The sequence below is a fragment of the Grammomys surdaster genome, unplaced genomic scaffold (genome assembly GCF_004785775.1).
Source record: "Grammomys surdaster isolate TR1022 unplaced genomic scaffold, NIH_TR_1.0 958, whole genome shotgun sequence".
NCBI lineage: Eukaryota > Metazoa > Chordata > Mammalia > Rodentia > Muridae > Grammomys > Grammomys surdaster.
In genome coordinates this window covers 1,689,765-1,715,262 of record NW_021605377.1, presented here as the reverse complement: position 1 = coordinate 1,715,262, position 25,498 = coordinate 1,689,765, and the positions used below count along the sequence as shown (strand labels likewise).

Sequence of the window (25,498 nt, the reverse complement as noted above, 5' to 3'; positions counted from 1 at the left end):
GTAACTATTCTGAGCTGATATCTAAAGGATCATGTCAATTTTAAGGATGTAAAAAATATGAAAGTCAGAGAATTTAAATGATTAACCCAATGACACGAATTCTGATGTAGACGAGAGCATAATTTTGTTAATACCTAATGACTAGCTACGTGGAAATCTGCTCTGAGAAAGAGATACAGAGAAAGAGAGGGAGACAGAGAGAGAGACAGAGAGAGAGAGGGAGACAGAGAGAGAGAGGGAGACAGAGAGAGACAGAGAGACAGAGACCTGGAGACAGATAGGGAGAGGGAGACGGATAGGGAGATGGAGAGAGAGAGGGAGAGGGAGATGGAGAGGGAAAGAGGGAGAGGGAGAGAAGGAAAGGAAGGAGAGGGAGAGGGAAATGAAGAGAGGGAGAGGGAGGAGAGAGAGAGGGAGAGGGAGAGAAAACTCTACCTTTATATGAAATGATTCTTACTCTCAGGCAGGTTCAGGCAGATTTTTACTTAGCCACTTGAGTTTCTTAAACATGAAGGTAAATGCTAATACGGTAATTTCCTAAAAGCTTCAGGAACTTCAGGTAAACTTACTCAGATTCATAAAAATACAGATACATTTGTCAGAGTACTACACATGGTGGTTATCAGGTCCAGTAAAAAGTCCTCTATTGTCTTTGGTCAAATTAGAGGTTTATAAAATCTACAAATCTATAAGGTCTACAAATTATCTGTTTCTGATTTCCCTACAGACAAAATAACTAACTCAGTGTTCTCACAAAACCCTAAGATAAATATACTCATATTTGTTCATGATAGAAGCTATTTTAGGAGGATTAGAATTTCTATAGACAACACTCAATGCTATTATTCAGTTGTTCCTGTAAAGAAAAAAGGAGAAGCACTTTTACGTTTTAAGATGTCAGTTTATTAAATATATATTAGACTTTCTGCTCTTATTCACTATAAAATAAATAACAAAGAATTTAAGTAGAAACTGGGATTCAAAGATCTTGGAAAGCTCAGTAAGAATACTTGTTCATATGTGAATAAGCCCCTCACCAAGTAAAAGAAAAATACTCATATAATCAGAAATACCTATACATTTCAACATGGAAGAAATTGTGTTCACTTGTAGAAACAAAGTTTCAACAATGATGGTTATTGGTATGTATGATGTGCTATCATGAATATTACCATGTCAACATAAATATGACAGCTATTTAATTGATAAGATCTACACTAGCTAGAAAGGTTCCTCCAATTTTTTAAAAAACAACCTGACAGTTGGTGAGTAATGCAGGACAAATATGATATTCAAATATATTTCCACTATATAGTCAGAGCACAGGTATCTAGATAAAATCTTCAAAATATCACCAATCCAGTGGCAAATCAACACAGAAAATATATATTGGCTGTAAGAAAATATATTGCTAATTTTACAGTTTTATTTTTCCCAGTACTATCTTTTTAATAAAAAGAGAAACTATCTAGATGAAAATATAAACCACATCAATGCAAGATAAACACCTCACTGAATATAAGTACATATCCATACAGATGTGGATGATTTATGTAAATTCAATTATATATATATTACTAATTTGAACGCTGTTATTTTAATGAAAAGTTCATCAATATTAAGGAACTGTATAATAATTTATATGGCTGCATATATTCCACAATTGAGTGTCCCAAATTTATTTAGCCAATCTCCTATTGAGGATATGAATCTTGTTTATCATGCTAACCTATGGCTATGCTACAATAAACATTGATGAACCCCTGGTATTCTGTCCACCAAAATCTCCAGTTGTCTCTAAAGTAAATGCCCATGACTAAGAGTGTTGGATAAAAGAATATATAGAATACATATATTTTAAACCAAGAGAATGTTTATATGGAATAGAAAGCTTATGGGGCTCTTCTGAGAGACTTATGCAGTTTGTGTTAAGACCTCCAGATAGATATACTGGGCTGAGTTTGCTAGGCTATGGACAGGTGCTGAGAAAGGGTAGGCCACAGGGAACTGTATGAATGACATAAAAGACAGTGTCTCTGGCCAATGGAGGGGCCCCTTTGTGTCAGAGTCACAGGATGTGTGACAAGTACAGGTCACAGTTGACAGGGGGATAAAAGTTGAACCTGTACAATTGGATGCTAGTGTCAGAGAAGAGAAGCAAAGACTATGACTGGCATTTGAAATTTTTGAATCAGAGTGCAGAACTGTTGGGAAGGCAGTATTTTAGACTCCGATATTGGTTCTCCTACTTGAGCACTTATAGCTGCACATTCTGTTAATGAAGGGGGTTATGATATATGCAATGGCCTGACACTTATGTGCCCCCATGCCTCATATACTGGGCAGAACACTGCCTAGATCCAAGGTGCTGACTGTGTGCATTGTTAAGAGCCTGACTGTGTATAATGAAGAACACTTGATCAACACTTCCCAGAAAGTCCTCAGTCATCCAGGGTCAGAAAAGGTGGCTGCAGAAGTCAACCAACTGCACACTTGCCAGAGAGGCCAAAGAAGTAGACCAAAGATGCCCTGTAAGTATGTTTAGAAAGGTGTAGCACAGGCTCTAAGAGTTGTCTTGATCAAAGATAATCTACTAGCAAATTAAACAGCCCAGAGCAGCCCTGCAATGAGCATGTTTTATATCTCTGGGTAGAACCTGTAACCAGAACAGTAGAAAGAGAAATACAACTGACGTTTGTGAGGGCTTAGCCAGATATGGCCATGCTGTGCTGGAAAGAGATAAACATGCATGCATTTTAGAGCTTAACCAAGCTGTTTCTCTTGAAGTCTGTACAGATAATAATTCATCAAAACAGCTCCAACGATGCTTGCTCCTGGCCACCTTCCTATCTAAAACTGTGTCCTTCTACAGATACAAGATTTCACTGGGAAAACCTTGTTTACTATCCTGAAATCATCAGGGGAACCTTACAGGCACCCTGGCCAGGGTTTGAGGAAGAGATCAAGGGCCCAGCAGAAGTCTTTGAATAGACTAGAAGATGAAACCATCGTACTTTGAGGAGAACAGATGAGGCTCCTGGTGAGCCTTGAATGCTGAAATCCTACCCTTACTTCTGGACAGGCATCATATTTGGAAAGGCTCAAGGCCAAATCACCCATCATTTGCAAGCAATAACATTAGAGAAATTTCTAGTATTTCACAATAGAAATGATGTCTGTGAAATTCCTAGCACATAGTACACACTGCTAAAAGGGTAGCAATCACTCTGGTTAGCTGTGATTCAAAGAGAAACTTTGAAATTGGTCCTATTTTCTAGAAAGAGTTTCCACCGATTCCCTTCTAATTTGTTGCATAGCTTTATCTTGTTTGTTTTACATAAAACTTCTAATGACAGGAAATCTCAGTATTTTCTAAGAACTTTAGTCACTTGATGTTATTCAGCACCCTGAGGCTTCATGGGCTTAAGAGAAAATGGTTTCCAGAGATGTCAGTCCAGTCAAAACAAAAAGATAAAACTCCATACAATTCATTCACAGGCATGAACTCGAAAGTGTCCATCACTTAACCTGTTCATTCTGTTTTTAGTATTGGAGCAAGGAAAAATGAAATCTAAAATCTGAAGGATTAAGTCAGTTCAAGGCCTAGACCAAAACTGGGAATTAGGTCTATGTTTTCATTTTACAAATCAAAATATTACTCAATCTTAAGAATACTTTAGGATTAGATATATGTGTAGCCTGGATACTAGGTGAGCCTGTATTCTTTCTATAATAGTTTTGATTTGTAACCTGAATACTATGCTTTAAACATAAAAGATATTTGATAGATGTTAGTTAGACTCAATTAAATTAAGTGGTAGTAATATGAAGTACAAGAAGCATTATATATGGTGTTTACACATCTGGGCATGTAAAATCTATAAAGCACCATACTAATGACACCAAGCACAATGGAGCCCAAAGCAGACTATAAAGTAATGTGAAAAATAGGTTCTAAGTGTGAAACATGTTTTGCAGGTTGGATGCTTTAATTTTGAAAAATCCTAGGTTATATTACTCAGAAAATATATTTAATCATAGTTTACTTCGGGCAAAGTACCTAAAATGGAAAGAAATTAAACACACTAATATTTTTACAGTAAAAAAAAAATGCTTCAGGTGGTATGCTGGTATGTGATTTAAACACATTCCATTTGATACTGATGACCTCCCTAAAAAGTTGGAAAGCAGCTCTTGAGGGTAGGGACCCAGAGCTCACTGCAGAGTGGGCCCTGGATCCATCACTGAATAGATGGATAAGATACTTGTGTAGTGTCTCTGTTTTTTAAGGCTTCTTTAGAAATGCTGACTTCTTAGCTCAGTGTCTTTCCAGAGTTTATATTCCTTTGGTGATAAGTATTATCTCCTTCTGCTTCAGAACAGAAATCCGGGAGCTGATCACAACCTTAGCATTAGGTCACAAAGTTTCCTTAAGTTCTGAAGTGATTCATGTCCTCTCCCTTCTTTGAAAAAAAAAAAGCTGAGAAATACTGAATAAATTAAAGATGATAATTTTAAAATATTTAAAATACATTTACTTCTGGATGGCTAAATCATGTGCTTGGAAATTTCTCTGTAATGAAATAAAAGCAGCAGGCTTGAAGATGATGGGATTTATAAAATATATAAAATACACACAGGACCCATGGGATGACTTAGCAGTACTGTGCAAGCCCACCAACTTAAGTTCTATCCTGGAATCTATATAAAGAACCAATTCCTCAAAGTTGTCCTTTAACCTTCACACACATACAATGGTACATGCACCTCCACATACTAACCATAATAAGTGAAATTTAAAATAGATATGTGTGTATTAATTGTAAAACTGCAAAATCCCTTCACATACTTTTTGAAATAAAAATTATAAGCATATATATGGCTCATTTATATGTACACATATGCTTATTAAAGGAGAACCCATGAATAATAGTTCCCAGATACACAAAATATACATTTTCAAGAACTTATATGAGGAAAGCATTAGTAAGAGTCTATTTCCAGATTGCTATATTAAATCTGATTTAAAAAATACTATATCATATATAAATTTGTATATTTAATATAACAACAAATAAAATCCAAAAAGAACACCTTTTAAACTTGGCATAGTAATTATAAAATATAAAAGTTCAAAAGCAAACAAACAAGCCAGGGAATAGTTTTAATACAATAACATGGGTTAATAATATCAACACTTAGCCAAGCAGTTTACATATTGGGAAAGCAGAAATAAATGAGATTTTAGATGTAAAATCAAACCATAAGGACTAAGTATAAGAAGAGAAATATGTTATTGTTTATATGACAGTTATAGGAAAACTAGGCATTAACAAGTAAAATCCAATATAGAGTTGTATCTGTAATTAAAGATAAAAGCAATTCTAAAAGCAATAAATTAAAGGAAAAATAGCTCTGAAAAGTTTAATGAATTTTATATTAAAAACTGCACAATATACTTGTGCATGTGAATACAAATTAAGATAACAGAAAAGTTAAAGATTAAGAACACTTTGTGATAAATCTAACTACTGAAATATTAATATCTAGACTATCTAAGAAATTTATTCAAGCAATTCTGGTCTTCTCAGACAAATTATCAAAGAAAACCCAGCACTTAAAAATTGCAATTGGAGCCGGGCAGTGGTGGCACACGCCTTTAATCCCAACACTTGGGAGGCAGAGGCAGGCGGATCTCTGAGTTCCAGAATTCGAGGCTAGCCTGGTCTACAGAGTGAGTTCCAGGACAGCCAGGGCTACACAGAGAAACCCTGTCTCGAAAAAACTAAATAAATAAATAAATAAATAAATAAATAAATATTGCAATTGGAAGAAAGTTACTATCAATACTTTAAAAAAAATACTTAGAGCAATCATGAGTTACGTGTGGCTGGCCAGACAAAGTCATAGTATCAATGATTTGGTTTACAGAGTCTCACAGTAATAGTTCTGATACTTTATTTTGATCTAAGAGTCCTACTTTTTAAGATATATAACACAAATAATTAAAAACCATAGTTTGACAAAGTCTCGAACATTATTAAAATGGGCAAACATGTTCATTATTATATAACTAATAATCAGATTAGGATATCCATAAAACAAAGACTTGTGCTTTTCCCTTCCCTCCACATTCATAGATATATGGGCTTAGATTTGTATACTGTGATGAAATATGGATAGAGATTTGTATATTGTACATGAAGACCTTAAGGGAAGAAATGCTCACTGGTCCACCCACTATTCTGACTACAAGAACTTTGGTGCTATCATCCACAGATATTGAATATCAACAAACTGATCTTCCTTCTTCGCAGAACTCACAGTTCATTGTTTCTTAATAACAAATCATATAAAATTTAGGGCAAATATTACAAAAGTCCTATGAAGAAAAATTTAAATATTATATATCATATATTTAAATACATATATATTTAAATACTATATATCATATAATATATGTGAATATATTACATACTACATATTCATATATATATGAATATACTATGTAGCTTTTCACAAAAATTCTTATTGGAGTTTCGAGGGGTATGATCAAACTTCCTGTGACATATCCATAAGGAAAAGGATGCTCTCTAAACCCAGGTGCAACACAGAGAAATCATATCTTTTCTAGACAATATGGCTTTTATCTGCTATGGATTACTTTCCTACCCATTTTCAGTATAGTTAACCTTATTTCAACATCATCTTCATCCGTATGAAGTTTATCTCATCTTATGTAGAAATATTTTGATTGCAGCTTCAAATTTCCTAACTCTATTGTTTCATTTCTGAACCTTACGACCCACAGTACAAAAAAGCTGGTTTAATACTGAAATGTTAATAAACAATATAGTCAGTATTTTAGAGTTCTGTTCTCAGTTTTGAAACTTCCCAGTGGGACACAGGATATATTCATGTTATTCAATAATGCTTCTGTTTTGCTAAAATAGTTATGTATCACTATTGATGCTTTTAAACAACTTCAATATAGCCTCCTCTAACTATAGCTTTAGGTCACATCTTCATATTCTTTTAAATGACATATTTATGGATCATAAACATTAAATATTTCTAAATAGGAAACCTTTCAGTATCAACACCAAAATTTAGAAATATAACAAATGTGCAAATTCACTGCATGCTGGACTGAGACACATAGGAAGCTAAAGAAGAAAAAAAAAGCTTTACAAAGGGAGCAGAGGATCAAGCACATCTCTGAATGGGAAAGACTTAATCAAATAAATATGCAACCACCATACAGTCGTGTGTTACCTTAATGAAAGCGAAGCTTTACCTGTGCGAGCATGGGAAAGCCAAGGTTCCTACATCCGTTACAAGGAGTTAGCGCTTCCCAGAGTCCTGTGGGGCCACAAGAGTTTGGATCCTCCTCTTCGTCTTCCACTTCTCCTGGTGACAAATTTATTGTAGATGAAGTTCTCTGAAATCAAATTTATATTATACCAATATATTATACCAATGTTATTCATGTATCATAACATCAATCAAAGCATATAACTAACTCGCTGGCATGTCTTAGCAAGCCAGCTGACTTCTAGCCATATGACCAGTCTCTGCCATCTTGCTAGGCCAAAGATAGGCATAATTTCATTTAAGTTGAGAGCAAAGAGAGTGGGTGAGAAATATGCAAACTAATGAAGTTTGCAATAGAGACCAGGGCAGAATAACGATCCAGGAAAATATGTGAACAGCAACGAATGAGGGAAATCTTATGGTTTATCAAGAACGTAAGTTTAGTCATAGAATTAAGGAAAATGTAACAAGGAGACCAATATGAGATACTTGAGTGAAATAGGAATTACTGTAAGAAATGCTTTAAGGGGGTCACCAAAAGTAAACCCCACAAACTCTTTGTGACAGGCATGACAGGAATAAATAATACTTTGAAATTTTCACAAGTAGAACACATGCCAACCATACAAACTTTTCGCTACGTCCCAAATCCCACTAAAGTGACTGTACCAGGTTTGTTAAAAATTCATACACTATGAGACAAAGTCAGCAATGGAAACAGAAGGAAGGGGAGGAACAGCATCAAGAACATGTGGGGACAATGGCGGGTGACTGTGGAGTCGCAGACAGGGAGGTAGTAGCAGACAGATGAGACCCTGAAAGAAAAGTGGTTGTGTGACTGAATAACTGAGAGACAGGCTACTCATGAAGCTATGAGGAGACAGGCATGTGAAGATGACCCCTAACCAGTCCGCTAGCAAAACACTTCTTAATGTTTCAGCTACATACAAATAACAGTCATCATATATTTGAAGAAAGTCTCTAGGAAAACAAACTCTTCTATAAATTATATTTTTCTCAGGTGCCTAGACAATATCTATAAAACAAGAACAGAAGAATACCACCCAATACAACAATTCATACATAAACACATATGTGTACATACATATATATACACACACATAAGTACAAACATGCACTGCAGTGGAAGAACTAGAAAATAGATCAGGCAATATCATAATAGATAGACTACAAAAAAGAAGTTAGTAGTTAAAAAAAACTGAGGGTTTTTTTTAAAGCCTAAAACTTGAACAAGAGTTCTATAATCATTAGAAAGAGAATATAAACGAGAAGTTCAAAGAAATGATGCAAGACACTTTTCAGGAACCAAAGAAAATGTCTATTACCAAAGGTCCTGCTGAATGCTCATATGTATAAATTTTAAAAACAGACAAGAAATGCTGGCATGGATGTAGGGGAAGGAGACCATCCATTCACTGCTAGTGGGAGTCCCAACTGATATAGCCACTATGCAAACCTGTAGGGAAGTTCCTCAAAACGTTAGATACAGATCTACCACGTGACCCAGCTAGTTCACCCTTGGGCATATACCCAAAGGACTCTATATCTTTCTGAAAAAATATTTATCCATGTTCATTGCTGTTTTATTCACAGAAGTCAGGACATAAGAATATCCTAGATGGCTATCATTCATTCATTCATTCATTCATTCATATTATCCACTCATCATTGATAGATGAATGAATATAACTATGATATGTCTACATAATAGAATATTATTTAGATGCAAAAATGAAATTGTTAAATTTTCAAGTAAGTGGATGGAGCCGGACATATTCAGTCTGAGTGAAATAAAATCCTGATCCAGGAAATTGACTAGTATGTGTTTTCTCTCACAGATGCTAGCTTTGAATCTTTAGATATTTGTGTTTCATTTGAGATACCCACAGGGGTCACTTAGGATCCCTGAGGGAACTTTTAAGGGAGAGGAGATAGAACACAGTGATGTAAAGGAGGAAAGATGAATAATGGAACATAAAGAACTATCTGGGGTGTGGAAGGGAGGGCAGGGTGGAGAAGGGAACACTAGAGGCTTCCATCCCGGTGACTGGCTTTTATTGTGCTATGCCTGCTTCCAAAGAAGAAAATTAATCATCACTTTTACCAGCTGTGAATCCTGTGAGGTGAATCTGATATCAGTGGTGCAATATTACCATGAAGGTGATGGAGGTAACCAAGCACTTTCTGAATATCTTTAAGGCCTCCACCCCAAGATGAAACTAATACTTAGCACCATTTTCAGGACTAGGAACCTGTGGCTCGATAGGTCATGGGCCATAGGGAGGAACCTGCCATTCCTCTAAATGGACATCATAGTTAACTAACTCTTGATGATGTAATATTTTACCCCTATAGTGCCTCTCTCAAATCTCTTTAGAAAAGCTTCTTTTGGCCATAGATGGAGATTAACACAGAGACTCACAACTTATTGAGATGAAGGCAACAAGAAACTGCAGAGTACTCAGATCTAAATGGTATTTTTAGAACATATACCATCCTCCCAGGAAATCATTTTCCAGACTCCACAGGGCAGTTGCACATATCATTGGGACAGCATGCAGGGGAGTCGACATATGATTGGGACAGCATACAGAGCAGTTGCACATATCATTGGGACAGCATGCAAAAGCCCTGCAACGGCCTGAATTGAACAAAATCTAAGTATGGAGCAGGGAGGTAGACATTAAGTTCTACCCCTATCTGAAGAGTTATTGGCAACCAACAGCTGCTGGTAGGTCATTTTCTTTAAGCGTGTGGAGCCTGGTAAGGGGACCACACCCCTGTGGATGCCCACATTCAAGCAAATATGGGTAGCAGAAATTGGACTCAATGGTGCTGTTTGTTTTGTTTTGTTTTTCAAGAGGTTGGACGTACAGGGAAGGGAGTGGATCTAGGAGGAGATGGGGGAGGGTAACTATGAACAAAATATGATGTATTTGATTCTCACAGAACTTAGAAAATTATTCTTTCAGAAAATTTGAAGTTAAAAAAAACAAACTTTATAAAGGTCTTCAGAATATACTGTTCCATGTAATACTGACAGATAACAATTATTAGGGTTAGAAAAGTCATTTGATTATAAAAATTAAAGATGTTCTTTCCTTCCCATTATAAATAAAATTTATTTTTTTTCTACACCCACATTTTAGCTTTCCCTTTATCAACTGCCAACAACTAGAAAATAATGCAATTAAGCAGTCTTTTAATTAATTGGTTGTCATCTCACATTGTACTGAAAACTTACTATGTGGTCTGTAACATCATGGGACCACTTTGTGTTAATTATTCATGTTCACAAAACAACTTTTAAGGCAATCATTATTTTCCTTTGCTTTATAAACAAGGAAACCAAGGCACAGAAAATCTGAGTAAAACCCAAGGCCACAAAACTTTCCAGTGGCAGAAGATAAAAGAGTTTAAGGCCAGACTGTCAGATTGAAGACCTTCTGTAGCTGCAAGATTACAAGACCTCTCTTCTTACACATAATCCCATAAACAGCAATAAATTGAGTAAGTAAGCTGTTGTGCTGCACTTTAAACAAAATATGTATATTTTAATGCTTGTATGACATGATGATATCCCTGAGAACATTTTGCCATCTGCAACGGCCAATTAAATTTTCTGTAATTTGGTCCACATCAACCCATAGTTTCGTAAATACATATTTGCTAAAAAAGCAATAAGAAGTGTTTCACACCAACTTTTTTACTCTGAAGACCCTTTATCTTGTGAAATCTAAAACATTAATCTAATGGATGGAACTAAAAAAAAAAAATTATCCTGAGGGAACTGAGAGCCAGAAAGACAAATATGGTATGTATTTGTTTATGCATGGATGTTAGCTGTTAAGTCATTAATAAAGACGCCATGATCCATATAACCACAGAGGTTAGGTAGAGAGTTAAGGGAATATGGGGGAGGGGTGGGCCTCCCTAGGAAGGAGAAAGAAAATTGATAGTTATGAGTGGATGAAGGGATAGACTGGAATGAGAGAATCAAGAGGGGGAGGGCAAGGAAAAGAATACAGGGCAGGACACCTAAAACTAAAGGCCATTTGAGGGGTCATATGGAAATCTAATATACTAGAAGCTTCCCATAATATATACATACATAGAGGTGTTCTAAATGAAATTGTCAAATAACAGAGGAGACAGAGCCCCGACTGGACATCTCTGATCACCAAATGAAGCTTCCAACATTGGGAATGGGTTACATCCAATTGAGTTGTTAGCCAAAGGGGTCCCTTGGGAACCCCCACACAGTCCAATATCTCGCCAAGGCTCTTGGTGGTCACCCACAAGCTGATGGTAAAGCCCTGTAACTGAAGAAAATGCATACACAATTCATTGAACATGAAGAAAGCTGGTGCCTTCCTAAAGCCCTCACCACCAAAAACTAGTTTTCATGGAACTGGAAGGTACTCTGCATTCTAACAAAAGAAAAAAAAAATGTAAACACCAACCCAGTTACAAATCCTTCAACCTACAAGAGTGATCTACCTGAAAGATAGGTCTTGTGGCACTGGTGCCACAAAGCTTGTGAGAACGACCAACTAATAACTGATTTGAATTACGGCCCACTCCATAAGACAGAGCTGATACTCAATGCTGCTTGGATGGACAAGAACTTGAGACTAAATAGGCCAGGGACCTAGGGGAAAGCCAAATTCTACTGTTACACTAAGGGATACAGCAATAACATGATCCTTAATGACATTCTGCTGCAATCACAGATCCATGCCTTGCTCATCTATTATCAGAGAAGTGTCCCCCTTCAGTAGATAGGAACAAATACAGAGACTGACAACCAATGTGCAGAAAGAGAGAGATGTTGGAACACTCAGCCCTAAAAGGGACATCTCCAACAAATCCCTCCCCTCAAGGATAAGGGCACTCTGTGGAGATGATGGATGGAGGACAGACACCAAAGAATCAAGATCTTCTAGACACAACAGAGCTGACACAAATATGAACTCACAGAGAATGTGGCAGAAAGCACACAGTCAGCAAATGTCTGCACCAGACGGTGTCCCAGAGCTGAGAAAAAGTGCGCACATCCATTATAAGATGAATAGAGAAGCAAGTGGCTATCAAATAAATTAATTCAAAAGTCTCACTGGAGAAACAAACTAGTCTTAAGGGTAGACCCCATGCCCAGCAGTAGTTGGCCAACACAAATGGACTCAACAGCATATTGGGCTATTCTCTGTCTCATAATGTTAAGGACATCTTTTTTTCTATCTTACAGGTCCTTTGCATATATATTATGGAGTTCAGTTTGGGGATTTTATGGGATTCTTGAGTGTACAAACATATGTCTCTGTATTTATATGTGTCTCTTGTGGTTTTAATTTGGCTTTTTCTTGTTTGGTTGTCTTGTCATTTCTCAATTACTTTTGTTTTGCTTTATCTTATTTTAACTCATTATTAATCTTTAGATGCCTGTTGGTTTTCTGTCAAGGAAGAGAGGGAGTATGGATCTGGATGGGAGGGTAAGTATAGAAGAACTGGGAGAAGTAGGGGGAGGCAAACCTGTAATCAGAGCACACTACAGGATAAAATGCACTTTAAATAAAAATAACTTTAATCAAATAAGAACTTGTACATGTTAGATCCTTGTTGCTTACAAAAAAAGAATGAAAATTTTCAAAGGCATCTCAGTCACCAGTTCATAACTAGTTTATTGGTTTGGCCATCAACAGGGACCCCACATGGCACTATAAAATGTAGCATACTCAGCTAAAATCCATCAATTTTCATAGTTCAATATTTCACTTCATTAGTTCTGCTAATGATTCTACAGCTAATATAATCAATTATGCAGTTACCGTCTTCCCTATATATCTTCTCTTTTTAAAAATGTCTGTTTGTACCATATCTCTGTTCATAAATCTCCAATTATTTCCCACTAAACGATGAAAAATATGCAAATTATTCAATTTATCTTAAAAGTTCTGGGATCAAATTATTCTTTAGGTTTTTTTTTTACTCAGAGCTAGAATTAAATTTAAAGTTCCTGTTTGCTGAGCAAGTGTTCTTCCATGAAACTACCACTTCCAGACCTCTATTTTCAACTTTAAAAAATTGTATTGCTTATTCCATTTGCTATTTGCTATTTGTTAGTGATTTAGCATTTCTAGATTATTTTTTATTATTTTTATATTTTACAGTCCAGCCTTTGCCCCCCTCCTGGTACTCCCTCTCACAGTTTCTCATCCCATTCTTCCTCCCTCTGTCTCCAAGAGAACATTATCCCCACCACCACAAGACCTCCCTACTCCATGGGGTCTCAAGTCTCTCAAGGGTTAGGCCCGTCTTCTCCCACTGAGGCCAGACCAGGCAGTCCTCTGCTATATATGTGTTGGCGACCTTGGACGAGCTCATGTATGCTGCCTGGTTGGTGGCTCAGTGTCTGAGAGATCTCATGGGTCTGGGTTAGTTGAGACTGCTGGTCTTCCTATGGGATCACCCTCCTCCTCAGCTTCTTCCAGCTTTTCCCTAATACAACCACAGGGGTCCCCAACTTCAGTAGGTTCCTCAGAAAATTGGAAATAGATATACCTGAAGACACAGCTATACCACTCTTGGGCATATACCCAAATGATGCCCCACCATACCATAGGGACACATGCTGCACTGTGTTCATAGTGGCCTTATTTGTAATACCCAGAAGCTAGAAACAACCAAAATGTCCCTCAATGGAAGCATGGATACAGAAAATGTGATTCATTTACATAATGTAATACTCTTAAGCTATTAAGAACGAGGACATCATAAGTTTTGCAGGCAAATGGATGGAACTAAAAAATATCATCCTGAATGAGGTAGCTCAGACCCCAAAGGAAATGCATGCATGGTATGTACTCACTAATAAGTAGATATTAGCCAAAAAAGTACAGAATACCTAGGATACAATCCACAGAACTCAAGAAGGTTAATAAGCAAAAACTTATTTTTTTAATATTCTTTTTGGTTTATATTTCTATGTGGTATGTTTTGATCATGATTACCAAAGTTTTCCCAGATCCTTCCCAACTCTCTACCCATCCAACTTTAGGGCCTTACTAAGTGCCCAGGCTGGCCTTGAACTCATGTCACAAATAGCTGGGATTACAAACCTCTACTATTGACCTTCTACTTTTGTCATTTCATTTATTCTATTATATTCAATACAGATTATAGTCAACTAGAATTATTTAGCTTTATATGATCATGTTCCACACTTTTATCCATCCGTTCTACCTTACTTCTCTATTCAGTATATTGTGGGGTTAAAAATATAGCTTCTGTGAGCAGATAGTCCTGGATTCAAATTAAAACTGTACAATTTTCAGATCTGACCAATCTCAGCCTTGCTTGACTTTACTTACACAATGAAAAAAAATAACACTCAGTTCTTTTTCCTCATAATCGAGTGAGGTGATTGACACATGATAATATTTCAATAAATATTAACTATTATTTTGGCTGGTATTTTCTTAGAACTCTATGGATTCAAGTATAGTTCAGATTTTGCCCTAAAAATTTTCCACATTTATCACAAACATTACATCTCTCTGTTCCACATGTCTACCATGTCAAGCATGCACCATATTATAGCGTGTCACGCCTACCTGGAAGTAAGGAATAGCACAGCGCCAAAAAGCCTTGTCTTCTTTGAAGTCAAACAAGAACACACTAAGTCCTAGCTCAGCACCTTCTAAACTAAGTAGCTTTGAGTAAATACTTAATCTCATTAATCCTCAGTTTCTTTGCTTGCCAAAGTAGGTGCAATAAATAATTCCTACTTTTGTGGGGCTCTATCAGGATAGAATTACTTCCATAACTGACACATAAAATAGTCATTACTGATACTGTTACTATCGCAATCACAAAAGAGTTGTGAATGCACACAGAATGCTTTCAGCACGTCCCTGTTTAGTTTTAATTTATTTGAAAGAAAATATGCCCTTATTTGTTTTTATATCATGTACAATGTGTTGTCTACAATAAACTTACTAAGTGTCTATTAAATAAAGTACTGGATGAATAAATTCTTATTTTAATTTTACTAGATAGAAATCATATTCAAGGCTTACATAATTGTATCACAAATGCCATGATTGAAATTTCAGTTTTATTTTATAGTAACCATTACAAGTGGCTATAACAGAAGTATAGAAAATTGGTGGTTTAGTACTGCCCTCTAAAGTCAGAATAGAAATCTGCAATGTAAAACTTATTTTGAAAACAGAATGTTTTTATTAATTCTTTGAGAATTTGATATAATATTTTGGTCCTATTCACTCCCCTGACTCCTCCCAGATTCACATCCTTCTCCCTATCTGTCCACCTGGAGTCCTCTTTAACACAAACAAAAAAAGAATCTATATAGCAGCAAATGTCCTAATCCTTTGGTTCTTACAGTCTTCCACACGTGTTTTTCTGATATGTTCCCTGAGCCTTAGTATAGGGTTGTTAGTGTACTAATTGGGGATGGGCAGCCCATGCTAATTGACCTATGCACTTTGACCAGTTGCAGCTTTGAGTAACAATCCCCATCTGCTGCGAATGAAGCTTCTTTGATGAAGGATGCGACAGCTACACTTATCTGCACGTAAGGATGGGTATTTAGAATACAGTTATTGATTATTCTGGCTTAGGAATGTAGAAGATATTCCTCTAGATTCCAGGGTCTTACCTGCCTCAAGGAGTTGGCTAAGTTTACAGGGTCAGACATGAATTTCCTCCTATTGAGTAGACAGGGCCATTTCAGTTGTATAAAAGGTATTTGGGAAGCCTTTTATCAAAATAAATATAATCATATACATGCGTATATGTATATGGAAAAGAAACCTCATGAACACACTTAAACACAGAAGGATTTCTTTGTTTCAAATGCCTTTTAAACTTTTTACTGAACACCTGTAGTTTTAAAGGTCCAGAAGGAAGAAGGTAAAAGTTCCACAGAAAATATGTTTATAGAGTCTAAGCTAGTTCTCCTTGTTGTTTATTATGTGATAATTATATGGAAGAAAGATTAAGATAATTCTGCATTACAAGACTGATTAATAATTTATAACATGCTTCAGATATATAATAGCCAGTGAAGTTGGGGAAGAACTTTCCTTATTTTAAAAGTGAATAAACTAATATCAAAGATATTATTCAGTTTGTAAGTTCATCTCATAGATAAAGCTAGTTTACAATTATTAATCCCATGACTTGAGGGCCTGTTACATTTGACCACATTGTAAAAGAAGGGTTCTCATTATTAGAAATCCAAATGAGACTTGGCATCTATTTGATGTTATTGAAGAACACGTTCATGTCAGCCCCTTGTGTTCTATTCAGATGTCTTCAAAAATCAAAGAAGAGAAAGAACACTAAATGACAGCTCGCTCCTTCTCCTCATCCATCAATATCTCTCTTTTATAAAGCAAAAAAAAATCTTAAAAGTTCTGAGGACATTTTAGAAAGATTTGTTTAACTTGGCTTGGTTTTCATCAAGGTTTAGAACATAAGGCAAAATTTATAATTTGAAGAAAAAGATTCTTCTGTTTTACTAAAAAAAAAAAAATTAAATCAGATGATTGGTTAAATGACAGGTGTTTTAATCAACAACAGAATTTCATTTCTTTTTGTAGGCTTTGCTCACTGGTGCTTCAAATTCATGTATAATTATTATGCAAAGCAATATTACCTTAGGGTGTATCTTCTCTCCAAACTTGCATAATCTTATTACGCAGGAGATTTCACATGGAATTGTTATTCATCAATTCAAAGGAGGGCAAGAGTTATATAATAGCATGGCAGGTCAAAACACTGAGTATTTGCTTAGAGTTTTCTTTTTAAAATTATTCTGAATTATATGACAACCTTTAACATGACCATTAGTGTGCATACCCAGGCTAGAGACATTCGCCTACTATAAATATAACTTTTATTTGCCATATGTACATGTAGTCTTGGAGGCTTACTGCTGAATAAGCTCATCCTTTACAGCTCTTTCTGAATTCTGGCTGGCTGGTTCAACTCAGCTATTCTGGTTCAAACTCCTCTTCAAGCTGACTGATTCAATCTGGCTTCTCTCAGCTTCTGACTGAATTGCTCTGCTTAGCCTTAAACTAACTCTGGCAATCTGTTATAATCCTCTGGCTCCTTCTCATCCTATAACTCTTCTGTCTTCACCTGCAACCTGTCTCTACAAAAATGTCCCAGTAAAACTGCCTCGTCTGACCTGCAAGGAACTGCATGGAGTGAACTCACTGAACTGACTCAACTGAATCAAACTGTTCCCTATAGCACTCTTAAGTAGCCTCTTCCCTGTCTTATTCTTGCAAGAGTTGTGTGTATCCTATCTTTGATTCATTGTATCAAATCTTTCTCTGATTCATCACTTTGTCTGCCACCCAATTAAAGGTCACTTTCCAACATGGCTGCTTCTTTCTATAAACTAACCTTACTTTCATTGTTTGGAATTAAAGGTATGTATTAAGGGCATGTCTACATTCCTGCAAGATCCTACTGTAATCCAGAGCATGTCTGCAATCTGGCCAGATCATATAGACCTAGTAGGCCTCTTGCCCTTGCCAGGGCAACCATATTGCTGGATTAAAATTCCTCAACCTACACTACACTTTAACATAACCAATCGTGTACATGCCCAGGTCAGTGACATCCACAAGAGCTATAATAATTGTGTCTTCTGAAAAGCATAATTGCCCCCAGATTTATCTTACATGAGCCATGAATCCTTAACCATAATTAAATATGCAAGAAAAAAAAACAGAAGAAGAAAATCAAGTCCATATGCTAAGAAGTTCACTGAGACTACTTCGTAGCAACCATGAGCCAAATGACATTGCTGTTTTGTTACTCAAACTTGAGGGTTTCAAGTGCCAACTGTATTTCACACTTATTAGCAATTACTTCATCTGGAGTAACTGTAAAAGAGTAAATTAGGAAAGTCCATTCTCTTTATTTAAAATGATCAGTTCCAACATATTTAATCCCTACCTGCTGTTTACATAGTTGAAATCCTTTACATGGCCACTTGGAAAATTTAAAAACCATACTTGCTTTCCTATTTAATTTGAATACAATGAATTTGTATGCTGATATTATCTTTTAAAACTTTATTCATGTGTCTGACTTTGGCTTGATAAGTAATTTACTTATTTCAAATAGGGGGTCAGATTTACATACAACATGCAAAAGCTAATATCAAAATTGCTAAGACTATTTTAGGAACTTAAGTGAAGCTAAGCTTGGTTAGTAAGACAGTACAGAAGGAAAAATATGCTATTTTTGGAAGCACAACTACCTTTCATGACCGACCATTTCATTTGAGTAAATATGATATCATTAAAGATTTATTTTATTCCTAAAATTAACTGTATTATGACAATATTTACATCTATAGATTTGCTGTCAGTTTTAAACATGTACTCTTGTACAGTCTCCACCATCCAGTTATAGAATACCTCAACTGTCTCTGACCATATTCCTCTACAGAAAGCCCCAGAAATCGTTCCTCTGCTACTCCAGTAGGTTTGTCTTTTTTAAAACCTCACAAAAATAAAATCATAAGGTACACATTCTGTGTAAATGTTTGTTCTTCAACATGCTTTTTAGATTAACCCCTACATTTTTATATCAGTAGGAAATTAGTTACTATTAACCATCGTCATCTCATCATCACCATTTTGTGGTGCTAGGACTTGAACCCAAGGACCTCATACAGGCTGGACAATCTGCTACCCACATCTCCAAGCCACCCCTTAATTGCTTTGTAGTACAAAATAGTATTTCAGCAAATGAATGACAGATTTTGTACATAGTCAGCTATCAGGTATCTGTATTGCTTTCAGTTTAGGGCCACCATGAAATACATTGTCATGACAATCATACAGTGTATGTGTGTGCTGGTTTCTCTTGAGTAAAATATCCAAGACACAAGGCGACATGGTAAGTATTTATTAAACTTTCCAGAAAACTACCAAGATATTTTTGAAAACGTATGCTTTTACATTTCTACCAGTTGTGTATGAGATTTTAGTAGCTCTAAATCCTTGGCAATGGTGAATTTTATCCTTTCAGCCATCTTCATGTGCAAGCATTGCATGGTGCTTTTAACTTGAGATTCTGGTGTCAGAGGATGTTAAGGATCTCCTACTATGCTTGGAGACCATTCACTTGCCTGAATCAGTGGAAACTGTTAAGCCATGCTTATGTATCCATTGATCTGTTTGACTTTTTGCTGTAGAGTTATATGAATGAATATCTATTACCCTTGAGTTCTCTGAATAACAGCAAAGAACTCTTTGGTTTGTTCACATCTGCAGATCTCCTCCTATACTTTCTTCTGATGGATTAAGAATTTTACTCTCGTACTGTGATCTCTGACCCACACTGAGCTTGCTGCCATGGTGAGCATACTCAAAGCCTGGGTTTCATTTTACTTTTCTTATATGGGTTCCAGCTCCATTAGTTCAAGATTGTTTGTTTCCCAGTGAAGAGTCCTGAAGATTTTTAATTTTTACTTTTTATTTGTATTTTTGTGTGATGTGTTTTTGTGTGTATGTTTTATTCGTGTGGTTGTGGTGTGCCTGCTGGCACATACATGCTCTTGCATCTGTTCCTGCCTTTTCTATGTTCTTTGCTGTTCACCTTTGCCTCCAAGCTTCCAGGGAGTCTTTTGTCTCTGTCTCCACTGTAGCACCAAGATTTCACATGGGTGACACTTTGCCCAGCGTTTACAGGTTCTCAGGATTCAAACTCTGGTCCTCAGGCTTGCAGAGTGAATGCTTTAACCACTGAGGAATCTCCCCACTCCCTGCAAGTATTGTTTGCTTGTTTGTTTTTAAGTTGACTAACTAGCACTTCTTTTTATAAGCAAGAGGACTGGAGTGTGGATCCCCAGTTATGGTGGTGAATTAACCTAGTCCTTCTGAAATGTACTTACTTGTGATGCATAATAATTTGTTACTGATGCCTGGCTGATTTGTTACTATTTAAGCATTTTTGATAGTGTTTATGAATACTACTGATCCACAGATCTTCATGGAGTAAGGAGACTTTATTATCACAGTAATGGCAACATCATAAATTATGTTGGAAAAAGCCCTCAATTTACATTTTCTAAAAGAATTTTTAAACCACTGAAACATCTAAGCCAGAAGCTTCCTTATCCATTTGTAAACTTGGATAAAAGACAAGACTGTGTACCATAATTGGAAAGAAAGTAGATTCTAATGATAAATCAATCTTTTAAAGTCAATATATATACATATATTCAGATTCTATGTTTATTAAGTTGTTTTTATAATCTGTAGAAGGGGAATGGAGGAATGATGTAATTACATTTTAATTTAAACAATAAATCATTAAATAAAAAATATTAATTTATCTTCTACTCTAGAGCTAGCTTAGACTCATCACTAAGATTTAAGATTCCTGACTGGATCAGCAGGATCTCACCAATGGGCTGGTGGTAATGATAATTCTTGATACTTCTGAGCTCTGGGAATTTTTATATTAATATTCTCCTGGCATTGTTTTTTCCATGAAGTTTTTCTTTTCCTATCTTCATGAATTTTTGCTCTATGTCTGTGGATGTTAATATTCTGTTACAATTTAAAGACTATTTTAGGCTTGCTCTTTCTTTCTCCCTCCCTCCCCCTTCCCACTTGTACGTTCTTCTGTCTGAAAACTGTAGCTGGATTAGCCTGTCCAAAACCCTACTCTGTATTTACAACTTAGTGTGATTATGTAAATCCATCTCTGTTTTCCTCCACCTCTTACATTCTTTTAGAATATTATATCTATCCAGAAAGCAGGAGTATCTGGTGAGTCTGTCAACTTTCCTTTCAATTACTGTACACAGCCTTGTCTTTCAATGCAGTTTGATAACGAATGTTTTCTCTTTTTCAGTGTTCTGGTAGTTTACATAAGGAGTTGTTCTATGCTATTATCAATGTAGCTAAGTCGGACATGAATGGTTTTTAAGTAAGACATATATTATTTATATCTGTTTCTCTAGTGTACACCTGTCTTCATTGCTTGCTTCCTGCTGGCTGGGTCATACAATTTTTTTTTCTATTTTGAACAAATCCTTTAATTATGTTAATATTCACTTTCTTACTGAAACTCCACACTTATCACTTGGAATTAGTCATTTCCTGTCTTACTCATGCTTTTGCCAATTTCCCAATTTCTAGAAAATTAGTCACCTCTCACACAGTATTTGTTCAGTTATTTTTATACCAATGAAGGTACATGCTAGTAAATCCTAAACTTGGGAGCCAGTATGTCTTTGACTCCTCTGCCTGCTCTTGGGACTCTTTTCCTCCTGTTGGGTTGCTGTGTTCAGCTAATATGAGGGTTTTTTACCTTGTCTTATTGTATCTTGTTTTGTCTTGTTTGGCTGTTGTCTCTTGGAGGCCTACTCTTTTCTGAAGGAAAATGAAGGAGGTGTGGAGCTGGGGAAGAAGGAAGGTGGGGAAGCTGGGAGGAATGGAGGAAGGGGAAACTGTGGTCAGGATGTGTTGTGTGAGAGAAGAATTTATTTTCAACAACAACAAAAAAAAACGAGCAAGAGAAAAAGAAAAAGAAACAGTAAGTGAAAACTTCCTTTTGTTTAAACAGCAACAAAAGTATTGAATTAACCTGAACTTACTATGAACAAAATTTAACTACCACTTAGAAGGAATTTACTTAAAATTGTATTGTTTATACCTACCACCTCAAAAATTTCACTTAAATTTCTTAAATATTTGTTGATCAAAAACAGATGGGAACAAATAGCTACATTATAAAAGCACACTTGTATCTCGTTCTATAGGAAGGAATCTATACATACATTGCTCACGGTTTATTTGTAAGGTACTAACACTTAATCTAGATACAATGTAAACCCACAGATAATGGGAGACTCCACCAATGGTACTGTTTATGAATGACTGCCTGCTACTGAGAGGGGAGACAATAAGAAGAAAGTCACCATGAGTCTCAGAGGTAAGACCTTACTAGAACATGACTGAAAATATTTTCCCCTCTCTATAGAATCTGCTGGTTAAAGACAAGCTGTAAGACAAATTTTAGGACATGCATCTACTTTCTGCCCAGATTGCTGCTTCTCTGAAAAAAAGAAGTTCAAAGATTCAGTTCCTGGTTTCGCCTGTGTGTCTGTCCAGTGCCATGGGCCCAAGTACAACACTACTGTTTACAAACTGAGGGTGAAGGTAGAGTAACAAAAATATCCCAGGACCCCTAAACTTGGTGTATAAAAGAACATAGCTAGACAGAAAACCAGACACAATTTGTAAGTAACTAGAGATTCAATAGGTGCTGGAAGAATGAAGAGAGAACAGATATTTCCAATGAGGAAGAATGAAGGAAAGAAGACAACTCTCTTGCATTTGAGCACCAATCCTCAGAGTGTGAGAGTTCTATGCAGAGAAGAGAATGTGAATAGAACCATACAGGCACATAAGCATAGCAGTATGAGGTAATGGCTGTTTGACAAACTCTTCCATAAAGGAAAGCAAGATGGAGAAAGCTAGAAAGACTATATCAGGGCTCTGCTGCAAGAAGAAGATGCTTTAGAAGATGTTCAACACAAGCCAAGACACAATTTCTACCTCTAGTTGTACTGTGATAAGAAACCAGAAAGCAACAGAGTTGAGTACAAAGCACTCATGAGAAATCTTGTCTCTGAATTCCCTATGTAAGGGTGGTCTAGACAACTGGTCTACCCTTTTGAATTATGCTAGATGGTACATGAAGTATATCTCACTTATAGGGGTATAGAAACAATACTATCTATTATTTATATAGGCTGCAGTTCTAGGAAATTATTATATATATATTCTTTAAGGACAACTCTTATTTCTCCTTCTTTTCTGCTTCTATTTAGACAACTATAAAATAAAAATGCTCTTGGTTGGTGTATGTGTAAATACATATGTATGCATGTACATGTGTGTACTGTACTGAAAAACAGCAAAGACTTGATATGTTTAACAAGATACATCAAGATCTTTAATAATCCCATAATAAAAATTAGTATTGCAAAGTACTAATCTATTATATAACTATATACTCTTTGTCATGCCCCTCTTTATTTTTATTCATCTTAGAAAAAATAGCTATTCAGTTATATAAAAGTAAACTTTAGAATAACCAAGTATATAATTGAAATGTATATGTGTTAACTAAACTACAAGAAGTTAACAAAAGCTGAAGAAGCATTTTACACTAAAAAGTACATGAATACAAGTTAGGCATTAAATCTGTTGGGTCAGCAGGAAAGTGGCAACTCCAGGCTATAATAACACTAAAAAGATATAATAAGAAAATAAATTGAAGATTTTGAGCAGTCTGTTTTAATATTAATGTAGCCAAGGGTAGGTTGGGGGCACAGAGCTGTTACAGAGCTGAGAAACAGATGGTTTACACTGACGATTTGATACTTTTGGGTGACTTCCACAATTCACATTATTGGCTAGAGGAAATGGCACATTAAGGATGGCCATCAATTTCTTTCTGAAGTGAGGAAACATATTTTACTGCAAGCATTAACAAAATAAGCCTTAAAGCATATAGATATGACTATCACTTCTCTCAATCCATATGCAAAGAAAAGCCACGCTAATCCAGAATGCAGTGCTCAAGTAAAGATGAAATACATAAACAAAACTAAAGACTGGATGGCAATTTGATTTAATCACTACTCAGGAAATAAATATGAAAAGAGATAGACAATATTTAAAATAAATTTAAAATATTGAAAATATTTAAATATACTATGACTCATTCATGGAAAGAAAATTGGAAGACTCTTTTAGAACAGTTGGGATTGATCATAAGACGCCTTCTCTAAACAGAGAAGGGGGAGATGCCAGAAGCCAGGACCCTCGCCCTTACCCTCACCCCCTACCTTTCCCCACCTGCACAATGTCCCCTGAAGCTTGGCAACTGCAAGATCCTGCTTGGCAACTGCAGATAGACTCAAAGCAGTGTACCATATCTTCTGAAGAATAGCAGGGAGACCATAACTCAAGCAGTGTACCATATCTTCTGAAGAATAGCAGGGAGACCATAACTCAAGCAGTGTGCCATATCTTCTGAAGAATAGCAGGTAGATCATAATTCAAGGCAGTGTACCGTATAGACCATGACATGTTTCAAGGCACAGGCCAAGAAGATTCTGTACTTTTCCACCACCTGGCCCCTCTTACCCCCTCCCCTTGTAAAACATGCTATAAAAAAGCATTTCATGTTCAAAAAAAATTAAATAAAAAAAAAGAAAAAAAATTACATCTCTGCAGAAAGAATTTTGCTGATCTTGTTAATTTCATAAAATATTCTGGTGACTTTGTTTTCCAGTGAAAAAAATCTGAGTTGCTATAAAGTATGTATGAGGCTACTAATGTGAAACACATTAATTTGACTGTTAATATGCAAAGAACTAATACAAAATAAAACAAAGGTTATGTTGTTGTTAAAAAAACTACCCAGTTCAATGGTCTTAGTTTATAATATCTCTGTTCTACATACAACATTTTAGGTAATTTTCCAACCTCAAAGTCTCTTCAACTATGTTGCTCATCATGACCACTGTAGTATGGACACTAGGAAAGAGGAAACGGGTCTGGATATAGGTTTATGATGTAAAACTTCTGAGTCAGTCTTTATATCAAGAACTATCTTTGACCAAACTGATTTTAAGTAAATAGACGGTCATCTGCTCTTGGGGTTAACAACTTGGGAAGTAGAAGGCATCTGTCTTGTGTTTCTATTACCATTATCTAAGCATTGTACAGCACATACAAGGAAAGTACTCAAGTTGTAGATTAAATATGTTTTCTATGTTCAAAAGCATTCAATAAATGCATTTATATTGAAATATTTTACTGATTTACATTATCCAAAGGAAACAATTGATCACATGTATATACCTTCCAAAATCAAATCGTTAATTAGCAGGCAGATTAACAATGCAAGGTAGTTTTAAATTTTCTTGCCTTTCCTGGAACAACAATAACAATGAAAAATAAGTGGCAAAGAGCCTTGAAGATACACCAGGACAAGTTAAAAACCACAGCACTACCCTTCAGCCTGGGTGGCATTTTTGCCATATCCCAGAATTTAATGAAATACTCCTGGTGAAACCCAAACA

At 35.9% G+C, this 25,498-nt stretch overlaps 1 protein-coding gene across 1 annotated transcript in view; it reads right to left on the bottom strand.

The window, feature by feature from the left end:
* Anks1b (ankyrin repeat and sterile alpha motif domain containing 1B) overlaps positions 1 to 25,498 on the bottom strand; it is a 471,928-nt gene that overhangs the window by 195,224 nt on the left and 251,206 nt on the right. The window contains exon 9 of the mRNA XM_028783036.1: positions 7,298 to 7,441. Coding sequence (XP_028638869.1) covers positions 7,298 to 7,441 — 144 coding nt within the window. The remainder of the gene's footprint in view (positions 1 to 7,297; positions 7,442 to 25,498) is intronic.